Raw genomic sequence first — 24555 nt, forward strand, 5'->3', positions numbered from 1 at the left:
TGTGACAAGGTCCCAGCCTCCTGCCTATAACGGAAGGCGCGGCCAGTCTGCTGCCTGCACCTGGGTGCCTGGGCAGGTCTGTTCTGTCTCCCACCTGTTGCAGGAGGTGGTGTCAGGCCCTGTGCCTCTGACAGGAGCTGTGGTCTCGCCTCTACCTGGTTAGAAGGGTTGCCCTACTCTCCAACCATAATTAGGGGGGGTTGTCCTGCCCTCTGCCCCCAACAGAGGCTGTTACTCTGCCCCCTTAAAGACAAGAGGTTGTCCTGCCCGCTTTCTTAAACAGCCTGTTGTCCAGTGTTCTGTCCGTAAGAGGGGTGTTAGCCTACCCTCTGCGTATAATAAACTATCGTCCTGAGCCCTGAGATGGCACAGCTGTTGTTCCGCTGCTGTGTCTAGCAGCTGTGTATGCCCGGTATCTATCTGACTGGAACACGGGTGTCTGCTCTCCAGTGATGTTACAGGGATGCTGTCCTCTCCTCAGACTCTGAAGTGATGTTAGTTTTGCCCTCCGACTGTAATGAAAGGGTCACCCTGCTCTCAGACTGTGACAGCAGTGCTACTTGCCCTTCCCTGAAAGCTGAGTGGGCGTCTGTTTGCCTCCCGCTCAGTGGGGTTTCAAGGCTGCCCTTGAATCTCTTGTCCAGGTGCACCCTGGGAGGGCGGGGGGAAGTTCTATCAAATATCCTCCCTCACCTCCAAGTGCCACCCTCAGGGTGAGTAGGGCCTGGACTGGAGACGTATAGGACCCCTGAGGGCTGAGAGGCGGGGGGCTATGGCAGCAGGAAGCTTGGGGTGCTGGAGGCTTGTGGTTGGGCTGCTGGGGCCCTCAGGAGGCGGCAGGAAGTCAGGGTGGGACGTGGGCGCGGGGAGACACGCAGTGGCTACGACGGAGAGGGGAGCCGAAGCTGTGTCTGGGCAGCCAGGCTAGGCCAGGAAGACCATGTGAATGGGGCCAGAGGGCTCCTGGGCTGGGCAGGTAAGGAGTACTGGGAACAGGGGTCTAGGGGCTGCGGTGGGGGGGCCTGATAGCAGAGGGCTGCAGCTGGGCCTGGGGCCAGGCTCCCCAGGTATGCAGCAGCCCTTCAGGCTGGGGGACAGAAAAACCTGGCTGGAGGTCAGGTGGAAGACAGGCAGAACAGCTGGATCACCTCTTTCCTGCGTAGTTGTTACCTCTTGCCTCTGTCACACTGCCTGCCATCAGGCCCCACCTCACGTGGAGCATTTTTTGGGGGGATCTGGCACATGGACTGTCAGGTACTAAAAAGGCCTTCAGAAATCCCTAAATCCAGTCCCTCATCCCATGATGGATGAGCCTCCTGAGGCCCAGACTGGGGCAAAGCACTCCCTCCCTGCAGTCCGTCAGCAAGGCAGAGGCAGAGAGGGTGATGGCCCTGAGAGAGGGTGATGGCCTAGGGTGTGACACAACCGCCCTATGGAGCAAGGTGATGGGCAGGCTTGAGTCAGGGGTCCCAAGAATCCTTCCGGTTGCTGGGGCAGACCCCAATGACAAGACTCTCCTGAGAGAGAGAGAGGAGTCACCCAGAGCATCCACATGGACACATGAGAAGTGATTTTAGCCTCAGTGACCAACATTTTTTGAGAGAAGGAGGAGTCTTCCTTTGGGAACGGATGGGCATGTGAAGGGATATTTATCGTCTGGCATGGGGCCTCCCGGGTGGAAGTATCTGACCGGACTCTGGGAAGTTGGGGGGTGAGAGAATGATGGGAGACGGGAAGAGGAAGGGCTATTTTTATCCCGGACAGGGGTGTAGTTGGCCCTGGGCAAGGACCGCGTGGACTTCCATCTGGAAAGTTGCCATTGTGTCCGCAGGAAGTCCTCCCCTCTTCCCTTTGTTCCCTCCTGCTCTAGCCCCCCTCCCACTGCTGCTGTATGTGTAGGGCCAGTGGGTCCTGCTGATTCCTGCTTCAAACCCCAGGAAGGTGGAGGCCCAGGGAAGCAGAGTCAGCTCCCTGCCCACCCCCTCACTTTCTAGCTCTCAGCCTGCTGTTTATGGGGCAAATCCCCACCTGAGCCACACTCTGCAGGTTTCCCCTGCCTCCCTCTCCGCCTTTGGAGTTTTTCTTGAAACACAGTTTCCACTGAGTCATCATGTCCCAACCTCTCTTTTGTCCCCAGCTCCAAGGCCTGCAGCCTCTTGTGGGGCCTGAAAAACATGCTGGGTCTCCCTACCCTCATCCAGACTCTGGACCGGCATAAGCCGTCCCCTCTCCCACCCAGCCTGTGCTGATAGATGATTCAGGGTCCCTCGCCCTCGGGGCTCAGGGACAGAGATTCTTCTCTAAGGGAAAAAGGGCCAAGTGATGGAGCAAGAGAATAGGCGGAGGGTTCAGAGGATGGGAGAAGGCTTCCCTTAGGTGATCCGGAAGGCTTCCTGGAAGAGTCAAGGTAGTTCTGAGAAGGATAAAGGCCCATTCTGCAGAGTACCTAGGACATGAAGCCAAGGTCGCTGTCCCTGGGTTGTTTCTTGGGTCCCAGGAGGGCAGAGGCCTCAGGGCAAGACCAAACACAAGAGAGCCAGTGGGTTTGGTGTAGCGTGAGGGACATGCATTTCAGAGCCAGGCGGACCCAGGCACAGTTCCAGTTCTGCCATTTCCTTGAACAAATGGCTTCATTTCTCCGAACTCCAGTTTACTTACTGGTAAAGAGACAATAATAAATCCCTCCTTACAGAGTGCCTGTGGGGAATCAAAGAGAAAATAATGGCTGTGATGTGCCCTGGGTAGTACCTGGCATGCAGTAGGTGCTTAACGGAGGTTAGGCACCCCCTTCTCCTGCAAATTGTGCACCAAAGGGTGGGGGGGATGTCTACACCAGAATTACTCCTACTCAGCACCTTGGGCAGGCCAGTGAGCCACCCATTCCTTCACACTTGTGGTGTGGCTTTGCAAATGAGCTTGTTTCCTGTGTGTACTAGTGGGTGTGAGAACTCTAGATTGGGCCACAGGGTCTGTCTTAGAGGAGGGTCCCACACACAGCTTCACACAGACACACACATGAACCCTCCCTCCCTAGCCAAAACACCATCCGTATCATCATTGGAAAATGTATGTGTGCATGTATGTTCAGAGGCAGAGGCAGGGACCGCAGATACATCATACACTGGATCTTACAAATCCATCCACACACCCACAAGCTGATGGCTTCAAGGCCAAGCTCAACGTAGTGAAAGCGATGCTGAGGGGAGCTGAGTATGTGGGTGGGATGGGGGCAGGTGGGACAAAGATACCATCCAGGTGTTGGTTTGAAAGCACCTGGAGCTGCATTTCCAATGTTTGTTCTAAAGAACGCTAGTCCCATGAGGCACCTGGAAAGAAAACGGTCTGAGGCCAAATCAACATGGCCTAAGCTACAAAATGTCCCACATTAACTTCACCATCAGCATTAGCTTGTTGAAGCTCTGAAAGTCTCCCCAACGAAGGTGGCTGTTTGATTTTGTCTAACCCAGTGTTTTTCAGACTTCTGTGGTCGCAGAACCTTTTTTCCTGTATCCCCTATTCCATGCCTACACCTCTTGAGACAAGGAGAGGAGTGGAAGGGCAAGCTGTACAGTTGATTCTCCTCAAATGCTTGTGTCTCTTAGCAGAGTTTTTGCATTCGTGGGGGCTTTGTTGTTTTTTGTTTTTCAACTACAAAATTAGCACATGGCTGTTTTTAAAAATTTAAACAGTACAGAGACATACAAAGGCATATAAGAAATACAGCTCCCTCCAATCTCACTCCTGGGCTATGCTCATTGTGGACAATTTGGTGCACGTCCTTCCAGATTTTCCTATGTGTGGCCGCTGGAAAGCATACTGGTTAAGAGTCTAATCTCTGGAGGCAGGTAGACGGAGGTTCAGCTCGCCTCTCCACCACTTATTTGTTTGTTATGAGGCCTCAGACAAATACCTTTACCCCATTTGGGCCTCAATTTTTGCATCTGTAAAATGGGGGTAATAATAGCACTTACTTCATAGGATTATTATGAGAATTACATGAAGTCATGCAAATGAAGGCTTAGCACAGAGCCTGGCTTAAAAGAATCCCCTATATATCCATATTTAAATGCAAATAGACTTAAACTCTACATTCTGTTCTGTAACTTGCTTGCCGTGTTATATCTGGGACGTCTTTCCATGTCAACACATGGAGATCTACCTCATCTTTTCAGCGGTTTTGGCTAAATGTCGTTAACTCGGTTAATGGGTGATGGTGGTGATTTTGAGATGCTACTTCCTGGCAAATACTGCTGTTTTGTGTTGTCAGTTTGTCAGGGTCACAGACGTTACCGATCAGTGAGCTGAAGACAGGCCTTACTGCCTCCTGTGAAAATGGAGTGACCCGCCAGAGGGGCACCCACCTCTAACACAGCAGGCAGGGCCAAGTGGACGGGAGCCTCTCTGACTGCTCACCTCTGTGTCCCCAGCTCTAGATCACAGCCTGGCATATAAGACATACCCATTAAATTTTTGTCGATAGACTGGCCAAGTAGGAAGAAAGTCATGTCTCCTCTAACTTACCAACAGAGGCCTAAGCCCAGAGTTCTGTCTCACAGTGTGGCATTTCCCTAGATATGGCCTGTGCATCACTGATGTGGGTGAGTGATTTTAGGGGGGTAATGAATGAACATTTACAAATGTGAATTTAGGTGTTATAGTATGTGTTTATTTTAATATATACAGATTTCTATTTATGGCTGGTGATACTGGTTTTCCTTTTTTTTTTTTTAATTGAAGTATAGTTGATTTACAATGTTGTGTTCTAGTTTTCCATTTATGGTAGTGAAGTTTCCATTTGAGGTAAATATATTAAAGGTGAAAAAGTGGTTCGTGGAAATGCCAAAAATCAGAAAGGAAAATGAATGTATTTAAGGCTGGGGTAATGAAATACCCATGCAGGCCTCAAATAACTATTTTCATTTACTTAGTTCTTACTATGTACCAAGCACCATGTTAAGTACTTTATTATATGAGATCATCTACATATCACATATTATGTTCACAACAGCCCTAGACGCATGTCCCTTTTTTATTCCCATTTTGAAGATAAAGGAACTGAGGGAGGTTCAGAGAGGTGTAGTAACCTGCCCAAAGGCCCTCTGTCAGTGAGTGACTGGGAGGCCTTGGGAATGAACTTGGTTCACTATGTTATGGATATGATGAGCTGAGCCTCCCTGACCTGCAGACTTCCAGAAACTTTAATAAAGTGGTGTGGATCGCCAAACTGTAAGTAAGGCTTCCTCCTGATAAAACCCCCATGATGCAAAATACAGACAGAGGTACATGAGGAAGGGGGCTCAATAAAAGAAATTACTAGGTACATACAAGTTACTAGTTGGAGGGCCTCTATCAAAAATACCAGCTTTAGAATAATTGCTCTATAGCCCTTGTTTATGGCAATAACTAACTAGCAGAATCAGTTCTATGTTTAAACCACTCCCAGTTTGTGAGAATAAATCCATCTTGTTTGCATATAAGAGAAGGCTTATCTTTTTGTTCTCTGTTTTTGTGAACTCTGTGAATTTACAGAGTTTATTCCAAAGTGGTATTATATCAAAGAGGAACACACGAAAAAGGAGGGAATTCAGGAGACATCCTTGTTTTACCCACTAGAAATTATTTACCATGCCTGTCAACACTGATTCTCAAGTACCATGGTGAGGGTTCTGTGCAGGCATCCACAGCCAAGGCTATTCATTGAACATATGCAACTTTGCCAATAACCAAATCTTGGCCAAAGAAAAAGGCCAAGAAAATGTTTAAAATTATTCCTGACAGATTTTGCCACAGGGTGGCCCAGAGTACAACAGTGGTCTGCAGTAGAAAAGCCTGCCTGCCCTTGACATAAAGCGTTAGCCCAAGAAACCCAGGCAAGAAGCTGGCACACATTTTGGACAGAATGTTCAATAAATGAATCGGGGGCTTCCCTGGTGGTGCAGTGGTTGAGAATCTGCTTGCTAATGCAGGGGACACGGGTTCGAGCCCTGGTCTGGGAAGATCCCACATGCCGCGGAGCAACTAGGCCCGTGAGCCACAACTACTGAGCCTGCGCGTCTGGAGCCTGTGCTCCGCAACAAACGAGGTCATGATAGTGAGAGGCCCGCACACCGCGATGAAGAGTGGCCCCCGCTTGCAGCAACTAGAGAAAGCCCTCGCACAGAAACAAAGACCCAACACAGCCAAAAAAAAAAAAAAAAAACCAAAAAAACACACTCAAAGGTTTTAAAGTCTAGTCTGAGACTCATTATAAAAAAAAAATAAAATAAAAAAATAAATGAATTGGTTTACAGTTTAGGGGAGGAAAAGTGTTACATTTTTTTTTAAGGGGACAAAACACATTCTAGGCCCAGCCAGGCGAGACGTCTATGGAGTTGATAAAAGTGAACAAATTGGCAAGAATCAGAGCTCATTGTGATATGATTCCTAAACAACCCTGGGATCAGAAACTCTAGTCCAGGAGCTTCACGCAGCCTGGGATTTTTGATCAATTCTACACAGAGTGAGAAGGGCCACTCTGTGTGTTGGGCTCTGTGCAAAGAGACAAGAGGAATGGTACCTGAAATCTAGCTCTCACTCCACTCTCCAAGTTTGAAACCCCAGGGAGGGGTGGCCCTTTATAACTGGCACAAAGTGCTCTGTGAACCATGGACAGATCTTGAGTTTGACCGAGAACATTTCAGACGCTAGTCAGAGGAGGTCTAGAATCTACAAAATTCCACCTATTGACCTTGAATTCCTGAGTTGGGAGAAGAGAATGTCCCGTTTCATTCACCACAGAATCTGCCTTTGTTACTGGTTCTGAGAGTCCTGGGGATTCTCTGGATCTGTTTCCTCTTTCTTTTTCTTTCTTCCTTCCTTCCTTCCCTCCCTCCCACCTTTCTCTCTTTCTTTCTTTCATCCTCTTTCTCTTTCTTTTTCTTTCTTTCTCTCTCTCTTTCTTTTCTTTCTTTCATCCTCTTTCTCTCTCTCTCTCTTTCTTTCTTTCCTTCCTTCTTCCTTCCTTCCTTCCTTCCTTTCTTTCTATGAGAAATTTATATTAAGCTTTAATTTTTTAAAATTTATTTATTTTCTTTATCTTTTTGGCTGCGTTGGGTCTTACTTGCAGCACGTGGGATCTTTTGTTGCGGCGCGCAGGCTTCTCCAGTTGTGGTGCGTGAGCTTCTCTCTAGTTGTGGTGTGCGGGTTTTCTCTCTCCATTTGTGGCACGCAGGCTCCAGGGCGCGTGGGCTCTGTAGTTTGCAGCACGTGGGCTCTCTAGTTGAGGTGCACGAGCATAGTAGTTGCTCCCACGGGCTTAGTTGCCCTGCGGAATGTGGGATCTTAGTTCCCAGACCAGGGATCCAACCCACATCCCCTGCATTGGAAGGTGGATTCTTTACCACTGGACCACCAGGGAAGCCCATAAGCTTTAATTTTGATTTTCTTTTTGCCAACCTCATTTATTAACCTGGTTGAATCAGACTAGGATGGGACCCACATTTTGTACAAATAAATACATGCATATATGACCTCACAATTACATAGGGACACGCACAAACTATACATGCCCCCATTTTGTTGCACATCCGTCTGCACACAGGGGCTCCTACATACCCACGGGTATGTACACATAAGCATGATGCTCAATGATTCACATGCCTCAATATGTGCAGACTTGTATTCACCAAGCAGGTAAATGTACACTCAGAAACATGCATTCCAGATAGAGGGAGAATTGCCTTAGAGAGAAAGGCCTGTGTTAACAGCACAATGATCACATCTTGATGGAGAGTGGACCCCACTCTGTCAGACCTCCCTCCCTGCTCCATTGTCTGCATGACCTCTCAGGATTCCCTGCCCACTTTAGTCTCCAGGGAGGGAAGAATAGAGCAGAGTACCTTGAAAAAGGAGGTGGGGCCTGATTGGAGTCCCGCCTCTGCCAAGAGCCTTCACGTGCTATTGGGAAAATCACTTACCTTCTCTGATCCGCCACCTTCTCCATCTTTAAAATGAGGCTGGTGACTTACATGAGTGCTTCTCAACTCTTCCCTCCAAGGACTCCTTTGCCCTTCCCCTGTTGTACTTTTCCCCTCTTCCCCCACGGATCTCATGATTTTGAGGGTTTTGCTGACTGAACGACCTCATTTAGGTACTAATTTTCTTGTTTTCTAGTTCAAATTTTCATCAGAGACTTAAGTATGCATTGAAGAAACGATAATGAAATTTGTCATACTGAGAAACAAATCATAGTACCATTTCCCTTCAGATTTTTGAAATATTGAAATAACCTTCAACATTATCCTCGGGCCTCATAGGAGCATGTAGCTCCCAGTGGCTGAGAGCCACTCACCAAAATAACCTCTGGCATTGCCAGGTCTTGGGGTCTTCTGATTGCTGCCAGGCCCTATACTCCAAAACTCACACTTTTGTATAGGGCAGGGCCTGCTACCTGCAGCTGGAGGGCTCCAGGAGCACTAAATAAGCCACAAAGGAAACACTAGGGGTCAGATACCCAGCAGAGTTACTGAGTACCTTTTGGCTTAATTTAACACAGCTTAACTTTTTCTCACTCCTGGCCCCAGTCCTTTTATTTATTTAGTTTTTTAATTGACGTATAGTTGATTTACAATATTTTGTTAGTTTCAGGTGTATAGCAAAGTGATTCAGTTATGCATATATACATTTTTCTTTCTGATTCTTTTCAATTATAGGTTATTATAAGACACTGAACATAGTTCCCTGTGCTATACAGTAAATCCTTGTTGTTTCTGTGCTATACAGTAAATCCTTATTGTTTATCTATTTTATATACAGTGGTGTGTATCTGTTAATCACATACTCTTAATTTATCCCCCCTCGCTTTCCCCTTTGGTAGTCATAAGTTTGTTTTCTATGTTTGTGAGTCTGTTTCTGTTTTGTAAATAAGTTCATTTGTATTATTTTTTAGATTCTACATATAAGTGATATCATATAATATTTGTCCTTCTGTGTCTGGCTTACTTCACTCAGTATGATAATCTTAGGTCCATCCATGTTGCTGCAAATGGTAATATTTATTCTTTTATATCTGGTCCCAGTCCTTTCTGGCAGGCCGAGATTTATCCAGGATATAGGTTCTGCCTACATGCTCTCCTGGTCCCTGGCCCAAGGCCTTGTGGCCCCTTTTCCCTCCCCACGTGACCCCAGCCTGGACAGGTACAGTTTCCAGCCCTACGAGCTTCAGCCTTCAGAAGGTTCCTTCTGCCCTGTCTACCAGCCTCCCCTCACTGCTGCACCCCAGTTCATCCCATTTTCTCAACCCCAAACTTTTCTCATCTTTCTCTTACCCTTTTTCAAAGCCTCTGAGAATGTCAAGCCTGAAAGGGACCTTACTGATCTAAGTTGACACCTCATCTGATGTTGGTGTTCTCTGTGTAATATAACCAACATGTGGTTTTCCAAGGCCTATTTGAATATCACAAACAATGGGTTGCTCAGGACCTTACTAGACAGCTCAGCTCATCTTAGGCTGGTTCCAGGTTGTTATCAGTTCTTTTCTGGAGGCTTTTGCTGCTGATCAGTTCTTAGCCATAATAAAATTAGCAATCAAAAAAATAAAAAAGCCATTTGCAGCCACAGAGCTGAGCAAGATTTCTCAAATGTCTCCCCAGGACTCCTAAAGTAGGGGGAAGAGTATATGCGTGTACACCTTTCCTTGAAAGTCTCTTGATTTGGCTTAAAATTCCATGTACATTTTGTATTTTCCTCTATTTGTAATAGATCTATGTCTGTTTAACTACGTGAATAAGGTTTAACTATGTGTTTAACACTCATGCTTTGGGAGGTACACACCCGTGACTTCCGGCACCCATGAAAGGTTATAAGTATCTCAGTTTAAAAAACATAAGCTTAGGGCTTCCCTGGTGGCGCAGTGGTTGAGAATCTGCCTGCTAATGCAGGGGACACGGGTTCGAGCCCTGGTCTGGGAAGATCCTACATGCCGCGGAGCGACTGGGCCCGTGAGCCACAACTACTGAGCCTGCGCGTCTGGAGCCAGTGCTCCGCAACAAGAAAGGCCACGATAGTGAGAGGCCCACGCACCGCGATGAAGAGTGGCCCCCACTTGCCACGACTGGAGAAAGCCCTTGCACAGAAATGAAGACCCAACACAGCCAAAAATAAAAATAAATAAATAAATAAAAGTTAAAAAAAAATTAAAAAAACAACAACAACAAAAAAACATAAGCTTATCAACTATACTCCAATATAAAATAAAACTTAAATTAAAAAAAAAAAGAAACGTGAGCTTAAAGCCAAGAGGATTATTTACCAGTCCCATTCTCCCACCCTCCAAAGCAGGGGTTGGTAGGGCAGAATGGACACTGGTATAAGTCTTTCTCAGCTCTAAATCAAGCCAACATTCATCTAAGCTTATGAGAAAGGGATGACGATCCCCAGTTGACAGAAAAGGCAAAGTGAGGCTGGGTAAGAATGATTTCAGCAAAGAGACACAATAAGTATCAGAACCAGAATTTGAACATAACTCCGGGGCTCATCCTTGAATCTTTTTTTTCTTTCTTTAATTAAGATATAATTGACATAGGTCCTTAAGTCTTTTTTTTTTTTTAATTAATTTATTTATTTTTGGCTGCGTTGGGTCCTTGTTGCTGCGTGCGGGCTTTCTTTAGTTGCGGCGAGCGGGGGCTACTCTTCGTTGTGGTGCGCGGGCTTCTCATGGCGGTGGCTTCTCTCGTTGTGGAGCACAGGCTCTAGGCGCACAGGCTTCAGTAGTTGCGGCACGTGGGCTCAGTAGTTGTGGCGCACGGGCTTAGTTGCTCCACGGCATGTGGGATCTTCCCAGACCAGGGATTGAACCAGTGTCCCCTGCATTGGCAGGTGGATTCTTAACCACTGAGCCACCAGGGAAGCCCCGGACCTTAAGTCTTGCTAACCAAAAAAGCACCACTGGTCCCCACTTCTACTTGGTCCCAGCATGTATTAGCAACTCTAGCTTTATTCTGCCCCAAACAGTTGTGTGAGTTTAAGCAGGCCTTTCTGGTCCTCTGTTTGCTCATCTAAAATCAGAGGTTAGACTTGGTGGTTTCTAAGACCTCTGTAGATGGGAGAATCTGTGCATCAACCCTCCACATACCAGTCAACATTTATTAACAAGAATAGTTCTGGGTGCTGGGACATTCAGACAAATAAAACACAGCTTCTGCTCTTGATAAATCCCCCATCTCATCAAGGGGGTAGGAGAGGCAGGGGGACTGACACATAAATTAGCGTAATCATGGCACTCAGTGCCTAAGTTGATGATTGTGGTCTAAGTGGAATGCTGTAGGAGCAAAGAGCATTGGGCATTGGGAAGGCTTCACAGAGAAGGTGATATCTGAGTTGAGGCTGGAAGGTTGAGTTAGAGTTCAACAGATGGGCAAAAGCATTCCAAGGCAGGCGAACCACATAAACAAAGGCACGTTGTAAGAAAAGAGCGTGAAGTTTTGGGGAAGACTAGCTCAGAACACAGGCTGTGTGAATGTGTGTGTGTGTGTGTGCGTGTGTGTGTGTAGCAGAATAGACTGAGGAGGTGGATTTGATTCTGATATTAAAGGTTCTTGAATGCACGGTAAATTAAATTAAACTTTACCTGAGGACTACTGTTTCCAAGCGGTCCTGAGGAGCAGTCCTGGGGGAGGAGGTGCTGCAGGGACTCCCAGGAGCTTCAGAGTGAGGTCGCACCACACTCTGCTTCAGGCAGAACAGCCCCACTTTTACCTGCTTTATCTATGAGGTTCTGCTTGATTTCATCTGACAAAAAGTTTCCACTGCTAAAGCAAGCAAACAAGTAAAAGTTATGGCCAAGAGGGCCGCTGAAGTGTTTTCTGCTGGGGAGAAGCAGAAAGAAGCCTCTGAAGGAGACTTTGTGTGTGGAGGCTTTGGGGCAACAGAGGCCTGATGGCTGACATTCGGGAGAAAGGGTCTCTTATTCAGCTTCCTCGTCTGGAAAGGGGAATTGTAATTAGGAGGTGGGGCGCACACACCCCTCTGGTAGGGGAGGATCAAAACTTAGGTCTTCCCTAGGGCTTGGGGAAGTGTATGCGATCTCTAGTAGGTAGTCCCCCAACTTGGGGGATGGGCAGAGAGAGCGGGAGGGGGGAGAGGCAGGAAGTGGGCAACTAGACTAACAAAGGTGCCTGTGGCGGTTTGCCCAGCCCAGGTGGGAGGGCGGGGCCTAGGCCTCAGCAGGAGGGCATGTGTGACTTTACTGGGAGCTAGGACCCCACTTCAGCTTTTCTGTGGCTGGTGAATGGGGGCTGGGGGGCTGACAATCTTGGGTCCTTCTGGAAGTTCCCAGGGCTAGGCCTTAGCATGTCTGATGTTACAGGGGTAGATCTTGGGGGAGCCCTTTCAGCCCCCTCTCCATTCCCCCAGGGACCATGGGCTGTAGCTGCAGCTCAAACCCTGAAGATGACTGGATGGAAAACATCGATGTATGTGAGAACTGCCATTACCCCATAGTCCCACTGGATGGCAAGGCCATGGTAAGAGGCAAGACAGGGGGCTTGGTGAGGGAGTCGGGTGGGGTGTACAACCCGGAAGAGAGAAACGGACCACCACTATAGGTCCTTGAAATAACAGCGAGCCCTCTCCCCTACAACGGAAAGGAAAAGAACCCCGGAGAGGGAAAGGGGTTCTCATAAGGTCACGCAGCAAGTGGTTGGTAAATTCAGTGATAAGACCCAGCCAAGCCGAAGTGAAGGAGAGCAGGGCAGTGGGGAGGCAAGCCAGGGTCTGACCCAGCCTCCAGCTCTCTGACTCCACTCATTCCCCACCCCACAGCTGTCCATCTGGAATGGCTCTGAAGTGCGGGATCCACTGGTCACCTACGAGGGCTCCAACCCCCCAGCTTCTCCGCTGCAAGGTGACTTCAACCAGCAGGGCCTGGAAGATAAGTCCTGTGGACCCTTGGCTGTCAGCCTCCATCTCCTCCTCACCTACTCACCACCTGTCCTTCCTCCTTCCCCCTCAGTCTTGTGGGCTACCATGTAACTCCTGAACTCGTGCTCCCAGCCTATTCCAAGCAGGTTCTCCCTGACTCCCCCTGTCTTTACAGACAACCTGGTTATCGCCCTGCACAGCTATGAGCCTTCCCACGATGGAGACCTGGGCTTCGAGAAGGGTGAACAGCTACGTATCCTGGAGCAGTGAGTGTCCCCTTCACCCCATCCATCCTTGCCCTGCCGTAGAGTGTGAGGGAGCAGGGATCTCCGGTACCGCAGCCCCCCTGTGGCCCCTGATCTGGCTTGCAGTGGGTGCCCTTAAGACAAAATGGGAGGCTCTGGAGTGTTGAGCTGGAGGGTGGGGTGGCATGGCCTAACTGGGGGCTCTGAGGGAGGGTTTCCAGCCAAGTCCAAGGCTGAGCAGACCGTGCTAACCGCCGCTGTCGCGCAGGAACGGCGAGTGGTGGAAGGCGCAGTCCGTGACCACGGGCCAGGAAGGTTACATCCCCTTCAACTTTGTGGCCAGAGCGAACAGCCTGGAGCCCGAACCGTGAGTGGGGACTCGTCGTGGGGGATTGCTGGGCGTAGATCCAGGGACCTCGGAGCAAAGGAGAGATGCTAGGGGTGTGTGAATGCTGGAGGGTGATGGAGGAAGAACGGACCAACAGACGAAAGAAGCCCTCGCTTCTGCCTTGCGCAGCTGGTTCTTCAAGACCCTGAGCCGCAAGGACGCGGAGAGGCAGCTCCTGGCGCCCGGGAACACGCACGGCTCCTTCCTGATCCGAGAGAGTGAAAGCACCACGGGTGAGCGGCTGGGCTGGCCGGGGGGCTGTGGGCGGGGCCTCGGGCTGGGGCAGCGAGCAGAGGTCCGGGCGCGAGGAGCCCGCGGGGTTGGTGTGGAATGGGGGGGGCGGGGGGGGGTGGCGCGTCGGCGGAGGTGCGATTCGCTGGAGGCCACCGCCCCCCTCTTTTGCGTTCCTTCATCCTTTCTTTTTTTCAGGATCGTTTTCACTGTCCATCCGGGACTTCGACCAGACCCAGGGAGAAGTGGTGAAACATTACAAGATCCGTAACCTGGACAAAGGCGGCTTCTACATCTCCCCCCGCATCACTTTTCCTGGCTTGCATGAGCTGGTCCGCCATTACATGAGTGAGCACGGCAGGGTTAGGGTTAGACCCTGTGCCCTATCAGCCTGCCTCCCCCAGTTCCTCTCGGGGTACCCTCCACCCATCTCTCAGTATGCTCCTTCATTGCCCCGCAGCGGGTGAGGTGCGGTACCTTGGAGCCCCAGGGATCAGGTGACAGCTCCACACACCTCCCCTGCCCGTCCATTTCCCCAGGTGGGGACTGGGTGGGCCCCCACCCCCAGTCCCGCCTTATTGACAGCCTTACCCTCCTCCCTTGTCCTCACAGATTCTTCGGACGGGCTGTGCACGAGGTTGAGCCGCCCCTGCCAGACCCAGAAGCCCCAGAAGCCGTGGTGGGAGGATGAGTGGGAGGTTCCCAGGGAGACGCTGAAGCTGGTGGAGCGGCTGGGGGCTGGCCAGTTCGGAGAGGTGTGGATGGGTGAGTGAGGCCCTCCAGGACTGCGGGGAGGAGAGGCGTCTACGAAGGTCGTGAGAGTCCCACGACAGTGCCCTGTTTCGGGGCAGCTGCCTGGCTCTGGGGGCATGGGCTCCAAGTGACTCCCCCAACCCCTCCCTGCCCCAGGGTACTACAACGGGCACACGAAGGTGGCAGTGAAGAGCCTGAAGCAGGGCAGCATGTCCCCCGATGCCTTCCTGGCCGAGGCCAACCTCATGAAGCAGCTGCAACACCAGCGGCTGGTCCGGCTCTACGCGGTGGTCACCCAGGAGCCCATCTATATCATCACGGAATACATGGAGAATGGTGGGCGCCGCCGCCGTGCGCGGCCGCTGGGGGGCACTGCCGTCTCCTCTGCCCCTGCTGGAGGGCGGAGGAGATAGGCCTGGCTCAGCACTGAGGTTATTTAGAGGAATTTTCCTGAGCCCCCAAAGACTCACTTCCAGGGGCGACTATAGCGCGTGTGGAGAAGAGGGTGTGTTGTTCGAGCCCTGTCTGGGAGCCCAGCTTGAGGTGGCAGGCTCCGGAAGAGCATTCACCGCCCCCCCACCCCCCCCTTCTTCTCTAACCTGCAGTCAGTCCTATTTGCCTTCTTCAAACCCCACCTTGATCTAAGGATGCTTGATCTCAGGAGATGAGTAGGTCCCTGGCCCCGTCTCTCTCCCTTCTGCCCCTGAGCCTTGGGAGTGCTCCAAAGCCCTCCTTTTCAGTTCTGGGTGAGCCCCTCCCCCTCCCTCGGTCCACTGTCGGACAGATTGAGAGCCCCAGGAAGGTAAATAGGAATTTCTAGGCCCAGCTTTGGGCCAAGTCGCTGTGCCACCTCTGATGCTCAGTTCCCCCAAGAATAACAGCAGAAATCTAAACAGGCTTATCCAGAAATAAGAGTAGTCATTAAGGGCTCTAGAGTCTGACTGCCTGGGTTAGAATCCTGGCTTCAGGACTGTGTGGCCTTGGGCTTGGTCACTTCACTTCCCTCTGCCATGGTTTCCTCATCTGTAAAATGGTGATAATAATGCAATAGCAACTTTCTTACAGGGTCTTTTTTTTTTTTTAATTTATTTTTGGCTGTGTTGGGTCATTGTTGCTGCTTGCAGGCTTTCTCTACTTGCGGCGAGCAGGGGCTACTCTTCGTTGTGGCGCGTGGGCTTCTCATTGCAGTGGCTTCTCTTGTTGCGGAGCACGGGCTCTAGGCGCGTGGGCTTCAGTAGCTGTGGCACACGGGCTTCAGTAGTTGTGGCTCACAGGCTCTAGAGTGCAGGCTCAGTAGTTGTGACACATGGGCTTAGTTGCTCTGCACCATGTGGGATCTTCCCAGACCAGGGCTCGAACCTGTGTCCCCTGCATTGGCAGACGGATTCTTAACCACAGGGAAGTCCCCTTATAGGGTTTTTGTGAGGATGAAAGTTAATGCATATAGAGCAGTTAGAACAGGGCCTGCCATATAGTAACAGCTTAGTAAGTTTGTTGTTATCTGGCTCTGATTCTTGGGGAGTATAAGATCTGTCCCTCTTTCAGGAAGGGAAAAAAGCTGTTAATTGGCTAATGGATTCTGGAAATGGCAAATAGTGGACCACCTTCAATTGGTAGTTGCTTGGAGTTCTGTGTTGAGAAGGATTCTGAGGTTCCTTGGAAGTGAGCACTGGGATTGATTAGCAACATCTGCCATGGATACAATGAAGGAATAGCAGTTTATGTCCACATATTTGCTGCCTCTGGGTGAGGTCTTTGCCTTCAGTGACTAATTCAGCACTCACAGTGGAGACACTCAAGTTGTTGTCATCTTCACATAGGGTTTTAATCTCTTGAGAAGGACGAGTGGTCACTAGCTCTGTTCTAGCCACTCCCATCCCTGGTCTTCTCCTAGTTACCCTCTGCTACCAGAAAGGTGGTCTCTCAGTCCTCCAGGACACCTCTTTCCATATTCCATTTACTACATTCAGCATACATTTATTGCTGCTTACTGTGGGCTGGGAACATTGATTGATTGCTGCTATCAGTTATGCATACTAGGAAAACCAGAGTTTGTGCCATAGGAAAGTTCCAGTATACCATGGGGAAGGTAAATGATGATGTAATTTATTATGCTTGGTAGGATCTAGAGAGGCTTTCTAGAGGAATTGTCTAGCTGGGCCATGAACAAAAAGAATTTTTAGCATGAGACATGGGACAAAGAGACCTTGGGGTGAGAACCCAGGGGTCTATGTGGAAAATCTCTCAATTGTCTAGGATGGGTGGAGTAAAAGAGGCAGGAGTGGAGGGAAGAGAAGAAACTACAGATGTGGACCATGCAGGGCTTTGGATGACTGGCTGAAGAGTTTGGGCTCCACCCCACTGGTGACAAGAAGCTTGCAGACCCCTGCAAGTAGCCCCCTAGTCCCCGGGAAAAGGGCATCACACATCCCGGGCATCCTCACTCTGAACACACACTCCTCCTGTTTCAGCTTTTACTCTTCCTTTCCACACATCAGACACTGCTTCTAGACTCCCAGTTAGGGGAGAAGGGTCTGGGGGCTTTCCCCTGGGGCAACTTGGGTCAGCAACTCTGGCTTCTGCCCACAGGGAGCCTGGTGGATTTTCTCAAGACCTCCGCAGGCATCAAGCTGACCATCAACAAACTCTTGGACATGGCAGCCCAAGTAAGGAGACTGGGGAGGGGCTGGGCATGGGCACAGGGCAGTGGGATAAGGATGTCTGGCCCAGGACTGCTGACCTGTACCTGGCCTGCAGATTGCAGAGGGCATGGCATTCATTGAAGAGCGGAATTACATCCACCGTGACTTGAGGGCCGCCAACATCCTGGTGTCTGACACCCTGAGCTGCAAGATCGCAGACTTTGGCCTAGCACGCCTCATTGAGGACAATGAGTACACAGCCAGGGAGGGTAGGTATGGGATATGAGGGAAGTCTGGGGCCTGCAGGGTCTGGCCAAGCAGACCCAGGTGACCTCACTTCCTCCCTCCAGGGGCCAAGTTTCCCATTAAGTGGACAGCACCAGAAGCCATTAACTATGGGACATTCACCATCAAGTCGGACGTGTGGTCTTTCGGGATCCTGCTGACGGAGATTGTCACTCATGGCCGCATCCCTTACCCAGGTCAGGGTCAAGGGCAGGAGCTGAAAGGGTGATGGGGAAGGGCAGCAAATTCATGTCTTTCCACTTACTTCTTCCCAGGCTAAGAATCTGAAACTCTCTAGCTGCTTCTCCTCCATCATCTCAGGGGTGGCACTCTTACATCCCCAATTAGGTGCACATCTCCCAGGCCTGGCTTCCATCTCTGTCTCTGGATCTCTCTTCCCTCAACAATCCCAGCTCTTTTCTTTAGTTCTAACACAGGCAGCCTAATATGTAGAAGAGGATCTGGCCTGGGAGGCAAGCGACCTGCTTCTTATTACCAGGTCTGCCACTGATGCTTTCTGTTTGGCTTTGATCAGATCATTCCTTTTTTCTCCAGTTGTAAAACGTGAGGTTAGAACAGTACCTGACCCATACGAAGCACTCAAGGGTGTTAGGTTTTATTATTAATCACTATGGGCAAGTGACTTGGGCAGGTGACTTTACCTCTCTGAGCCTCAGTTTCATGATATGAGAAACAAGATTATTTGTGAAAGAGCTTGACTCATAGTAGGTGTTCACTAAACACTGACTTCCCGTCCCTCTGAAGCCTTCCATGTAGAGTGAGAGAGATGTGTAAACAGCTAATTCCCACCCTCTCCCATTCCTCCCTCTATCTCCTGGACAGTCCTTTACTCTTGAATTCAGCCAAGACAGGAATAAAATTTTTTTTTGGAAGGAACTTGCTAGGAAACTCTGGGGAAAGGAAATAGAATACAAAGACAGGGTAAGGAGGTCATGGAGCACAGTGGTCGGACTTGCAGAAGCTTCCCACATCCCCATCAGTGTGCACAGAACTTTGCTCCTGGGAAGGTAAAGACACCTTAGAATCAGGTGAGGGTATGCAGGCCTTCCCTGCCCTGGACTTGCCCCATCACAGAGTCCAGCGGCAGCACCGGGGCTAGAAACACACTCGTTGTCCTGCCAAGAGCTCACACTGCTCCCTTAGAGAATTTTTCTATTAGAAGAATAAAGGCAGTGAAAGCATGATGATAAATGGCAACTGACACATGGCTTCAGGGTCAGGGAAACTATGGGGAGTAATGGGGACCTGGGTGAACTTGCATCTGCTCTAGCAGATGGTTGCTATTAAGACATGGGGGCCCAAAAAACAGATCTTTGTTTTTTCAAGAGAAGCCAAAACTTGGAGTTTTAGGAAAATTTTCCCATTTCCAAATATTGGTGATGATTCAGATTGTTTAAAAATGCCAAAAGGGGGGACATCCCTGGTGGTCCAGCAGTTAAGATTCCATGCTCCCAATGCAGGGGGCATGGGTTCGATCCCTGGTTGGGGAACTAAGATCCCGCATGCCAAAAATAATAATAATAATAATAATAATAATACACACACACACACACACACACAAAAACAAAAAAAACACTATAAGGGGCGAAGCCAAAGTAGGTCTGTGGGCTGTGGGCTGTATTTAGGCTGGGTGTAGCCAATAGGTTTGTACCCTTGTTCCCTGGCCTATGTCCTTCAGTGTCCTGATTTTGAAATCTGAGTGACACATAGCTAGAGGCCCCCCAGGGGAAAGGCCTGGGGAAGAGAGGTCTCTATTGACTAGGGTCCAGTCTGAAGCTTTGTAGGAGTAAAACTTCTGTTTTGCTAGGACCCTCTAGGGGTTAGGCTCTGGGGACTGCCTGTCACAGTCTCTTCTCAAGAGAATGAAGGAGAAACCAGAGGCCATACAGGTAATTTAGAAACAGGAAGCTATATTTCTGCTGTGCCCATGCAGTTCTCCAGAGCAGCTCCTCTTGGGGTCTACATGCAAAGAGCCTACTATGGGGGCCAGGATCAGCACCAAGGGAGGGAAGTGGCCCAAAGATGATTTCATCTGGGTCATGGAGGGGCCTAGTGAATCTTCTCTGCCCCATGCAGGGTCTGCCTTGCTGGGGTCCAGGGTCCATCTGGATTCCTGATGCAGCATCTCGTGTGCCTGTTCTCAAAGCTGGAGAAGCCTCCCCATTGTCCTGGCTGTGGGCCCCCATCCTGCCCTGGGCCCTGACCACTCCATCCTTCCCTACCAAATAATCATCATTACAGGTACTCTTTATGCTGCATCTCCTCTTCCAGGCAGCATCCTCAATGCTATATATACACTTTCTCTTTCAATCCTGATAACACCTCTATGAGGTAGGAGCTACTGTTATCCCATTTTCCAGATGAGGAAACTGAGGCTCAGAGAGGTGTCATGGCTCACCCAAAGTCTCACAGCCACACGTGTGCGTTATTGAGTGTTTAAGCCATAGCAGACAGAACAAGTGGCACGACTGACATTTAGCAGGTACCGCGAGATGAATACCTTACCATTGATGAAGACCAAGATCCCTTTGGATTGGTGTTCACACCATACCAGTTGTCAAATATCTTGACCATCACCCCTGCCTGTGGGCTTCCAAAGCCTGGAGCCTTGATGTCAGTTCTCCCATCAACCTCTAGGGATGACCAATCCTGAGGTGATTCAGAACCTGGAGCAAGGCTACCGCATGGTACAACCTGACAACTGTCCAGATGAGTTGTACCACCTTATGATGCTGTGCTGGAAGGAGCTCCCGGAAGACCGGCCCACCTTTGACTACCTGCGCAGTGTGCTGGAGGACTTCTTCACAGCCACAGAGGGCCAGTACCAGCCGCAGCCCTGAGGAGCCTAGCTGGCTGGGGCTTGGAGCCCTCCCCCTACCTAGCCAACCTGGCTCGGGGAGATGCAGTTCCTGTGTTACACCCACGTGGCCTATGCACATATGGACTCTGCATGTGAATCCCGCCCACGTGCGACACATACACTTCTCATGTCCTGTACACGGGTTCTGTAGTTGGGTGGGCTCTGCACATGTGTCTTGTACATGTGTGGCCTGTGCATATATGTCTTGGACACTTGTCCAAGTTGTCCCCTTCTGGGCCCGCCCACTTCTGAGACCACCAAAGAGAGGAGAGAGGCCTGTGATTGACACCAGCTTCTCCCCACCCCCCTTTCCTTTCCCCTGGTCATCAAGAAGCTCCTTGAGGGCTGGGACCTTATCTAATACCTCTGTGCGCTCCTCTTTGGTGCCTGGCACCCATAAGGAGCTCAATAAATGTCTGTTGGTGAAGATTGCACATCTTTCTGCTCCCCACTCCAATCTCCTTTTCCTTGGGAGTGGGGAATGAGCGTTCAGAAGATGGAAACTGGGGCACCCTGAATTGGGGTGAAAGATGGGATGAAGGGGTGTCTGAACTTTTTCCAGCCCTGCTGATGTTGGGGGCCAAGAGGAGGTCCCTATACTTTGCTGTATGGGTTCTTTGAACCCCTTCAAACGTCCACCCCAAAGGATTATGGGCAACCCCTACCCAGAACCTCCTAGAGAGTAGATGTGTCCCAAGACACTCCCCCCTCCCATTATATAAATGCAACAGCATTTTTGAGAGCTACTGATTCAAGGACTATATTTGACCTTAGATATGTTCTGATTCACCCTCAAGGTGTTTTTAAACATTGAGTTTATTCACTCACTTAACAAATATTTATTGAACATCTACTGTGTGCTAGGCATGATTCTGGGCTCATAGGATATGCAGTAGATAAAATCTCTGGAGCTTACACTCTGTAAAGGAAGATAGACAGTAAGCATCACAAAGAAGTAAATGGTATGGTATGCCACAAGGTGATAGTGCTAAAGGGAAAAAAGAGCAAGGTAAGAGGAATTAGGAATGTCATGTTTGGGGGAGGTTTGTAGTTTTAAAGAGAGTGGTCTGGGAAGGTCTCATTGAGAAGGTGAATTTTGAGCAAAGATTTGAAGGTGAGGGAGTGAGCCACGTGGTATGCAGGATGAGCAGTCAGGCAGAGGGAACAGCCTGAGGCAGAAGCTTGCCTGGCAAGCTCTGAGAGGTAAAGGTAGCCTGAGGGAGGGGGATAGATCCTATGGGGCCTGGGGCCTTGTGGCCTTTGCAGGAGCCATGACATGATCTGACTTACATTTTAAAAGGATGGCTCTTACTGCTGTCTTGAAAGTAGACTGAGTTAGCAGTCAGTTTATAAAACTGGGGTAGTTTTGCATAAAACTCCAGATTTCTGCCTTCTCTTGAAAAAAATAGGAAGATTTGGCTCTTTTGGGCTTACCTGTCCTCATGGAGCTGAGTAAGTGGCCAATGCCTTCAGGTGGGGTATGAGCTCTCCCATTGCCAGAGTCCCCTTCACACTCTATTGCTCCCAGACAATGAACCTGAGTGTTAGTGGTTATTTATCATCATGTTCGGGCTGTTTTTATAAAAAGAGGAAAATGAAAAAATTTTTGCACCCATATTTCCATTAAGAAGTGGGAAAATTAAAGATCCCTGAAGATGGCAGTGTGTTTGAAGAAAGATGGGGAGAAGGACATATTTCTTTAGAAAGTGAAAAAGAATGCAATATTAAAAACAAGCAAAGTACTTGAATCGGAACCAATATAAATATAAATCCACTCATTTACATCACCTGCGTGACCTCTGCAGGCGTCTGAGTTTGTGATTCCTGTTCTGCATTTTATAAAATGCTGCCACACCCATGACCTCATCTGATCCCCACCCTCCTCCTCCTTTGGACACTGCTGCAGCCACAGAGTTGGTGAACTTTGTTTTCTTACACTCTCCATTTTACTAAGAGGGAAATGGGGGCCCAGAAAGGTTCCTGGCTAGGAAGCAGCAACACAGAACTGGGAATAGGGTTTATTCCCTGGTCTTTTGCTGCTTCTATAATAGAAGTGCCAAGTCTTAGGTCTGTTACGTTTGTAATTAGTGGCCCAAATGCAGTTCCCAGGTGAGGAACACAAGTGCCCAAGCAGTCTTGAAGCTGTAAAGAGGCATAAAAAATGTATCTATTGACTATAGGATCATGAGTAACTTACTTGGCACATAGTAAGCACTCACTAAATATTAATATTGTTGTAGTTGTTATTTTAATAGCCCATCACAGTGCTTTTCAGTCTGTAGCTTTCAATAATGATTAGTTGATGACTGATCTAGTGCAGTGGTTCTCAAGGGTAGGGTGGGGGGCACTTTTACACTCCCTCCAATCCCCTCCCCTTTGCCCTGGAGACATTTTACCACGTCTGAGGACAATTTCTGTTGTCACAGCTGGGGGTGGGGGCAGGGTACTACTGGCATCTAATAAGTAGAGGCCAAGGATGCTGTTAAAAATCCTACAGTGCACAGGACGGTCCCCTACAACAAAGAATTATCCAAAATATCAATAGCTTCAGTATCCTGAGAAACTCTGCTCCCAGTATAAGGGGACAATCAGTTTCCTCCCATCTAAAGGCACTCAGTTCTCCTAGGTGACTGCATCAGGGACGTAGGCTTTGGAGTAAGAAAGGCTGGGTTCTGCCACTTTTTTTTTTTTAATTTATTTATTTTTATGTTTTTTTAATTATTTTTGGCTGTGTTGGGTCTTCGTTTCTGTGCAAGGGCTTTCTCTAGTTGCGGCAAGCAGGGGGCCACTCTTCATCGCGGTGCACGGGCCTCTCAATATTGCGGCCTCTCTTGCTGTGGAGCACAGGCTCCGGACGCGCAGGCTCAGTAGTTGTGGCTCACGGGCCCATTTGCTCCGCGGCATGTGGGATCTTCCTAGACCAGGGCTCGAACCCGTGTCCCCTGCATTGGCAGGCAGATTCTCAACCACTGCGCCACCAGGGAAGCCCCCTGCCACTTTTTTAATGTGCCTCTGGTGCATAGTAGGCATTCAAAAAATTACGATTGAAAATTGAACGTAATTACTGTGTGACTCTGAGGAAGTCACAAAGTTCCGAACTTCGTTATCTTTGTTAAATGGTGATTAAAAAGCCCCCCTCCAAAGCCGTCGTGAAGAATAACGGAGATGACTGAGATAATGTCGGTAAAGCTATTGCACAGCGTTTGGCCTACAGCAGTTTCCTGTCCTTTGTCAATTTATTTCTCCTGCTCCAAACTCAGCTGAGTGACCTTGCGCAAGTCACTTTCCACCGTAGGCCTCTGTCAAATGACAAAGTTGGTCTCTGATCTCCAAGCACTCTCCCAAAGCCGAATGGGACAGCGAAGTTTGCAGTCCGGCTTTCTTCCCCCGGGACGAATGGTACGGTCCTAGGGCAGCCCCACCCCCTGTCGCGGACCTTGGTACAGGCCCAGGGGGCCCTCCGAGGCCTCGCCGGGCTGCCCTTGCCCCCCGCCGAGTTCCGGGCCGTCCCGCCGCCTCTGATTGGCTGGAGCGGTGCCCGGGCTGCGCGGCTATAGGTGAGCCCGGGCGGGGACGGGCGGAACGCGCTGGAGGCCCGCCCCCTCTCTGTTGGGTCGGACGCTGAGCGGAGCCGGCGGCGGGCGGGAGGGTGGACGGACAGACTGACGGGAGGGACGGGAGGCGAGCAAGATGGCGCAGACTCAGGGCACCAGGAGGAAAGTCTGTTACTACTACGACGGTGAGCACAGTCCTCGCGCCGGGGGCGGGGGCGGGGCCGGGCTAGGCGGGATCTGGGAGAGGGAGCCGAGGAGATCTGAGGGGGGGAGGCTGAGGCGTTGGGGAAAGACTGAGGGAGGAGGCTGAGAGAAGGAGGCTGAGAGGAGGTCGAGGCTGAGGGCGGAGGCTGAAAAAAGGTGGTCGGGGCTGAGGGAGGAGGCTAAGAGGAAAGGAGGTGGAGCCTGAGGGAGGAGGCTGAGGGGAAGGAGGTCGAGGCTGAGAGGGTCGCCTGGGGAAACCTGAGGTCACTTTGGAGGGGACTAATGAAGTCTGATGTGGAGTTTGCGGCGGCCTCCCAGAGGGGAGGCTGAGTCCGAGGGGGGAGGCAGAATCTGGTGGAGAAGGTTTCAGGGTTACATGTTACTGCTGAGAATCCGAAGGTCTCTCACTGCCCCTTTCCTTCCTCATATGTTCTGGTGAGAGGCCATCAGAGCTCACCAGCATCCCTCCCCATCT

At 49.9% G+C, this 24555-nt stretch overlaps 2 protein-coding genes across 3 annotated transcripts in view; both read left to right on the top strand.

Annotated features, from left to right (window-relative positions):
* The first annotated feature begins 850 nt into the window (after nt 1-850).
* LCK (LCK proto-oncogene, Src family tyrosine kinase) lies at nt 851-20756 on the top strand. Its single transcript, XM_036860141.1, has 13 exons — nt 851-976; nt 12391-12500; nt 12799-12880; nt 13073-13163; nt 13411-13509; nt 13660-13763; nt 13960-14109; nt 14374-14526; nt 14671-14850; nt 17104-17180; nt 17272-17425; nt 17507-17638; nt 20100-20756. The coding sequence occupies exons 2-13, from the start codon at nt 12396-12398 to the stop codon at nt 20300-20302; spliced, it is 1530 nt and encodes a 509-aa protein (XP_036716036.1). The 5' UTR covers nt 851-976; nt 12391-12395; the 3' UTR covers nt 20303-20756.
* A 3161-nt stretch (nt 20757-23917) lies between these two features.
* Nucleotides 23918-24555, top strand: part of HDAC1 (histone deacetylase 1) — a 42464-nt gene continuing 41826 nt past the window's right edge. Inside the window, exon 1 of one of the 2 annotated variants that reach the window (XM_036827997.1) lies at nt 23918-24061. In XM_036827997.1, coding sequence (XP_036683892.1) covers nt 24013-24061 — 49 coding nt within the window. In that variant the 5' untranslated portion in view covers nt 23918-24012. The remainder of the gene's footprint in view (nt 24062-24555) is intronic. The other variant, XM_036827987.1, reaches the window with a different exon arrangement.

The sequence above is a fragment of the Balaenoptera musculus genome, chromosome 1 (genome assembly GCF_009873245.2).
Source record: "Balaenoptera musculus isolate JJ_BM4_2016_0621 chromosome 1, mBalMus1.pri.v3, whole genome shotgun sequence".
NCBI classification, from domain to species: domain Eukaryota; kingdom Metazoa; phylum Chordata; class Mammalia; order Artiodactyla; family Balaenopteridae; genus Balaenoptera; species Balaenoptera musculus.

What these genes read in the sequence shown, in the direction of transcription:
- LCK (XM_036860141.1), top strand. Translation starts at nt 12,396, where the DNA reads ATGGGCTGTAGCTGCAGCTCAAACCCTGAAGATGACTGGATGGAAAAC. An exon ending in AGAGAGTGAAAGCACCACGG is followed by an intron (nt 13,764 to 13,959) that starts GTGAGCGGCTGG and finishes TCTTTTTTTCAG; the next exon opens with GATCGTTTTCACTGTCCATC. An exon ending in TCTTGGACATGGCAGCCCAA is followed by an intron (nt 17,181 to 17,271) that starts GTAAGGAGACTG and finishes CCTGGCCTGCAG; the next exon opens with ATTGCAGAGGGCATGGCATT.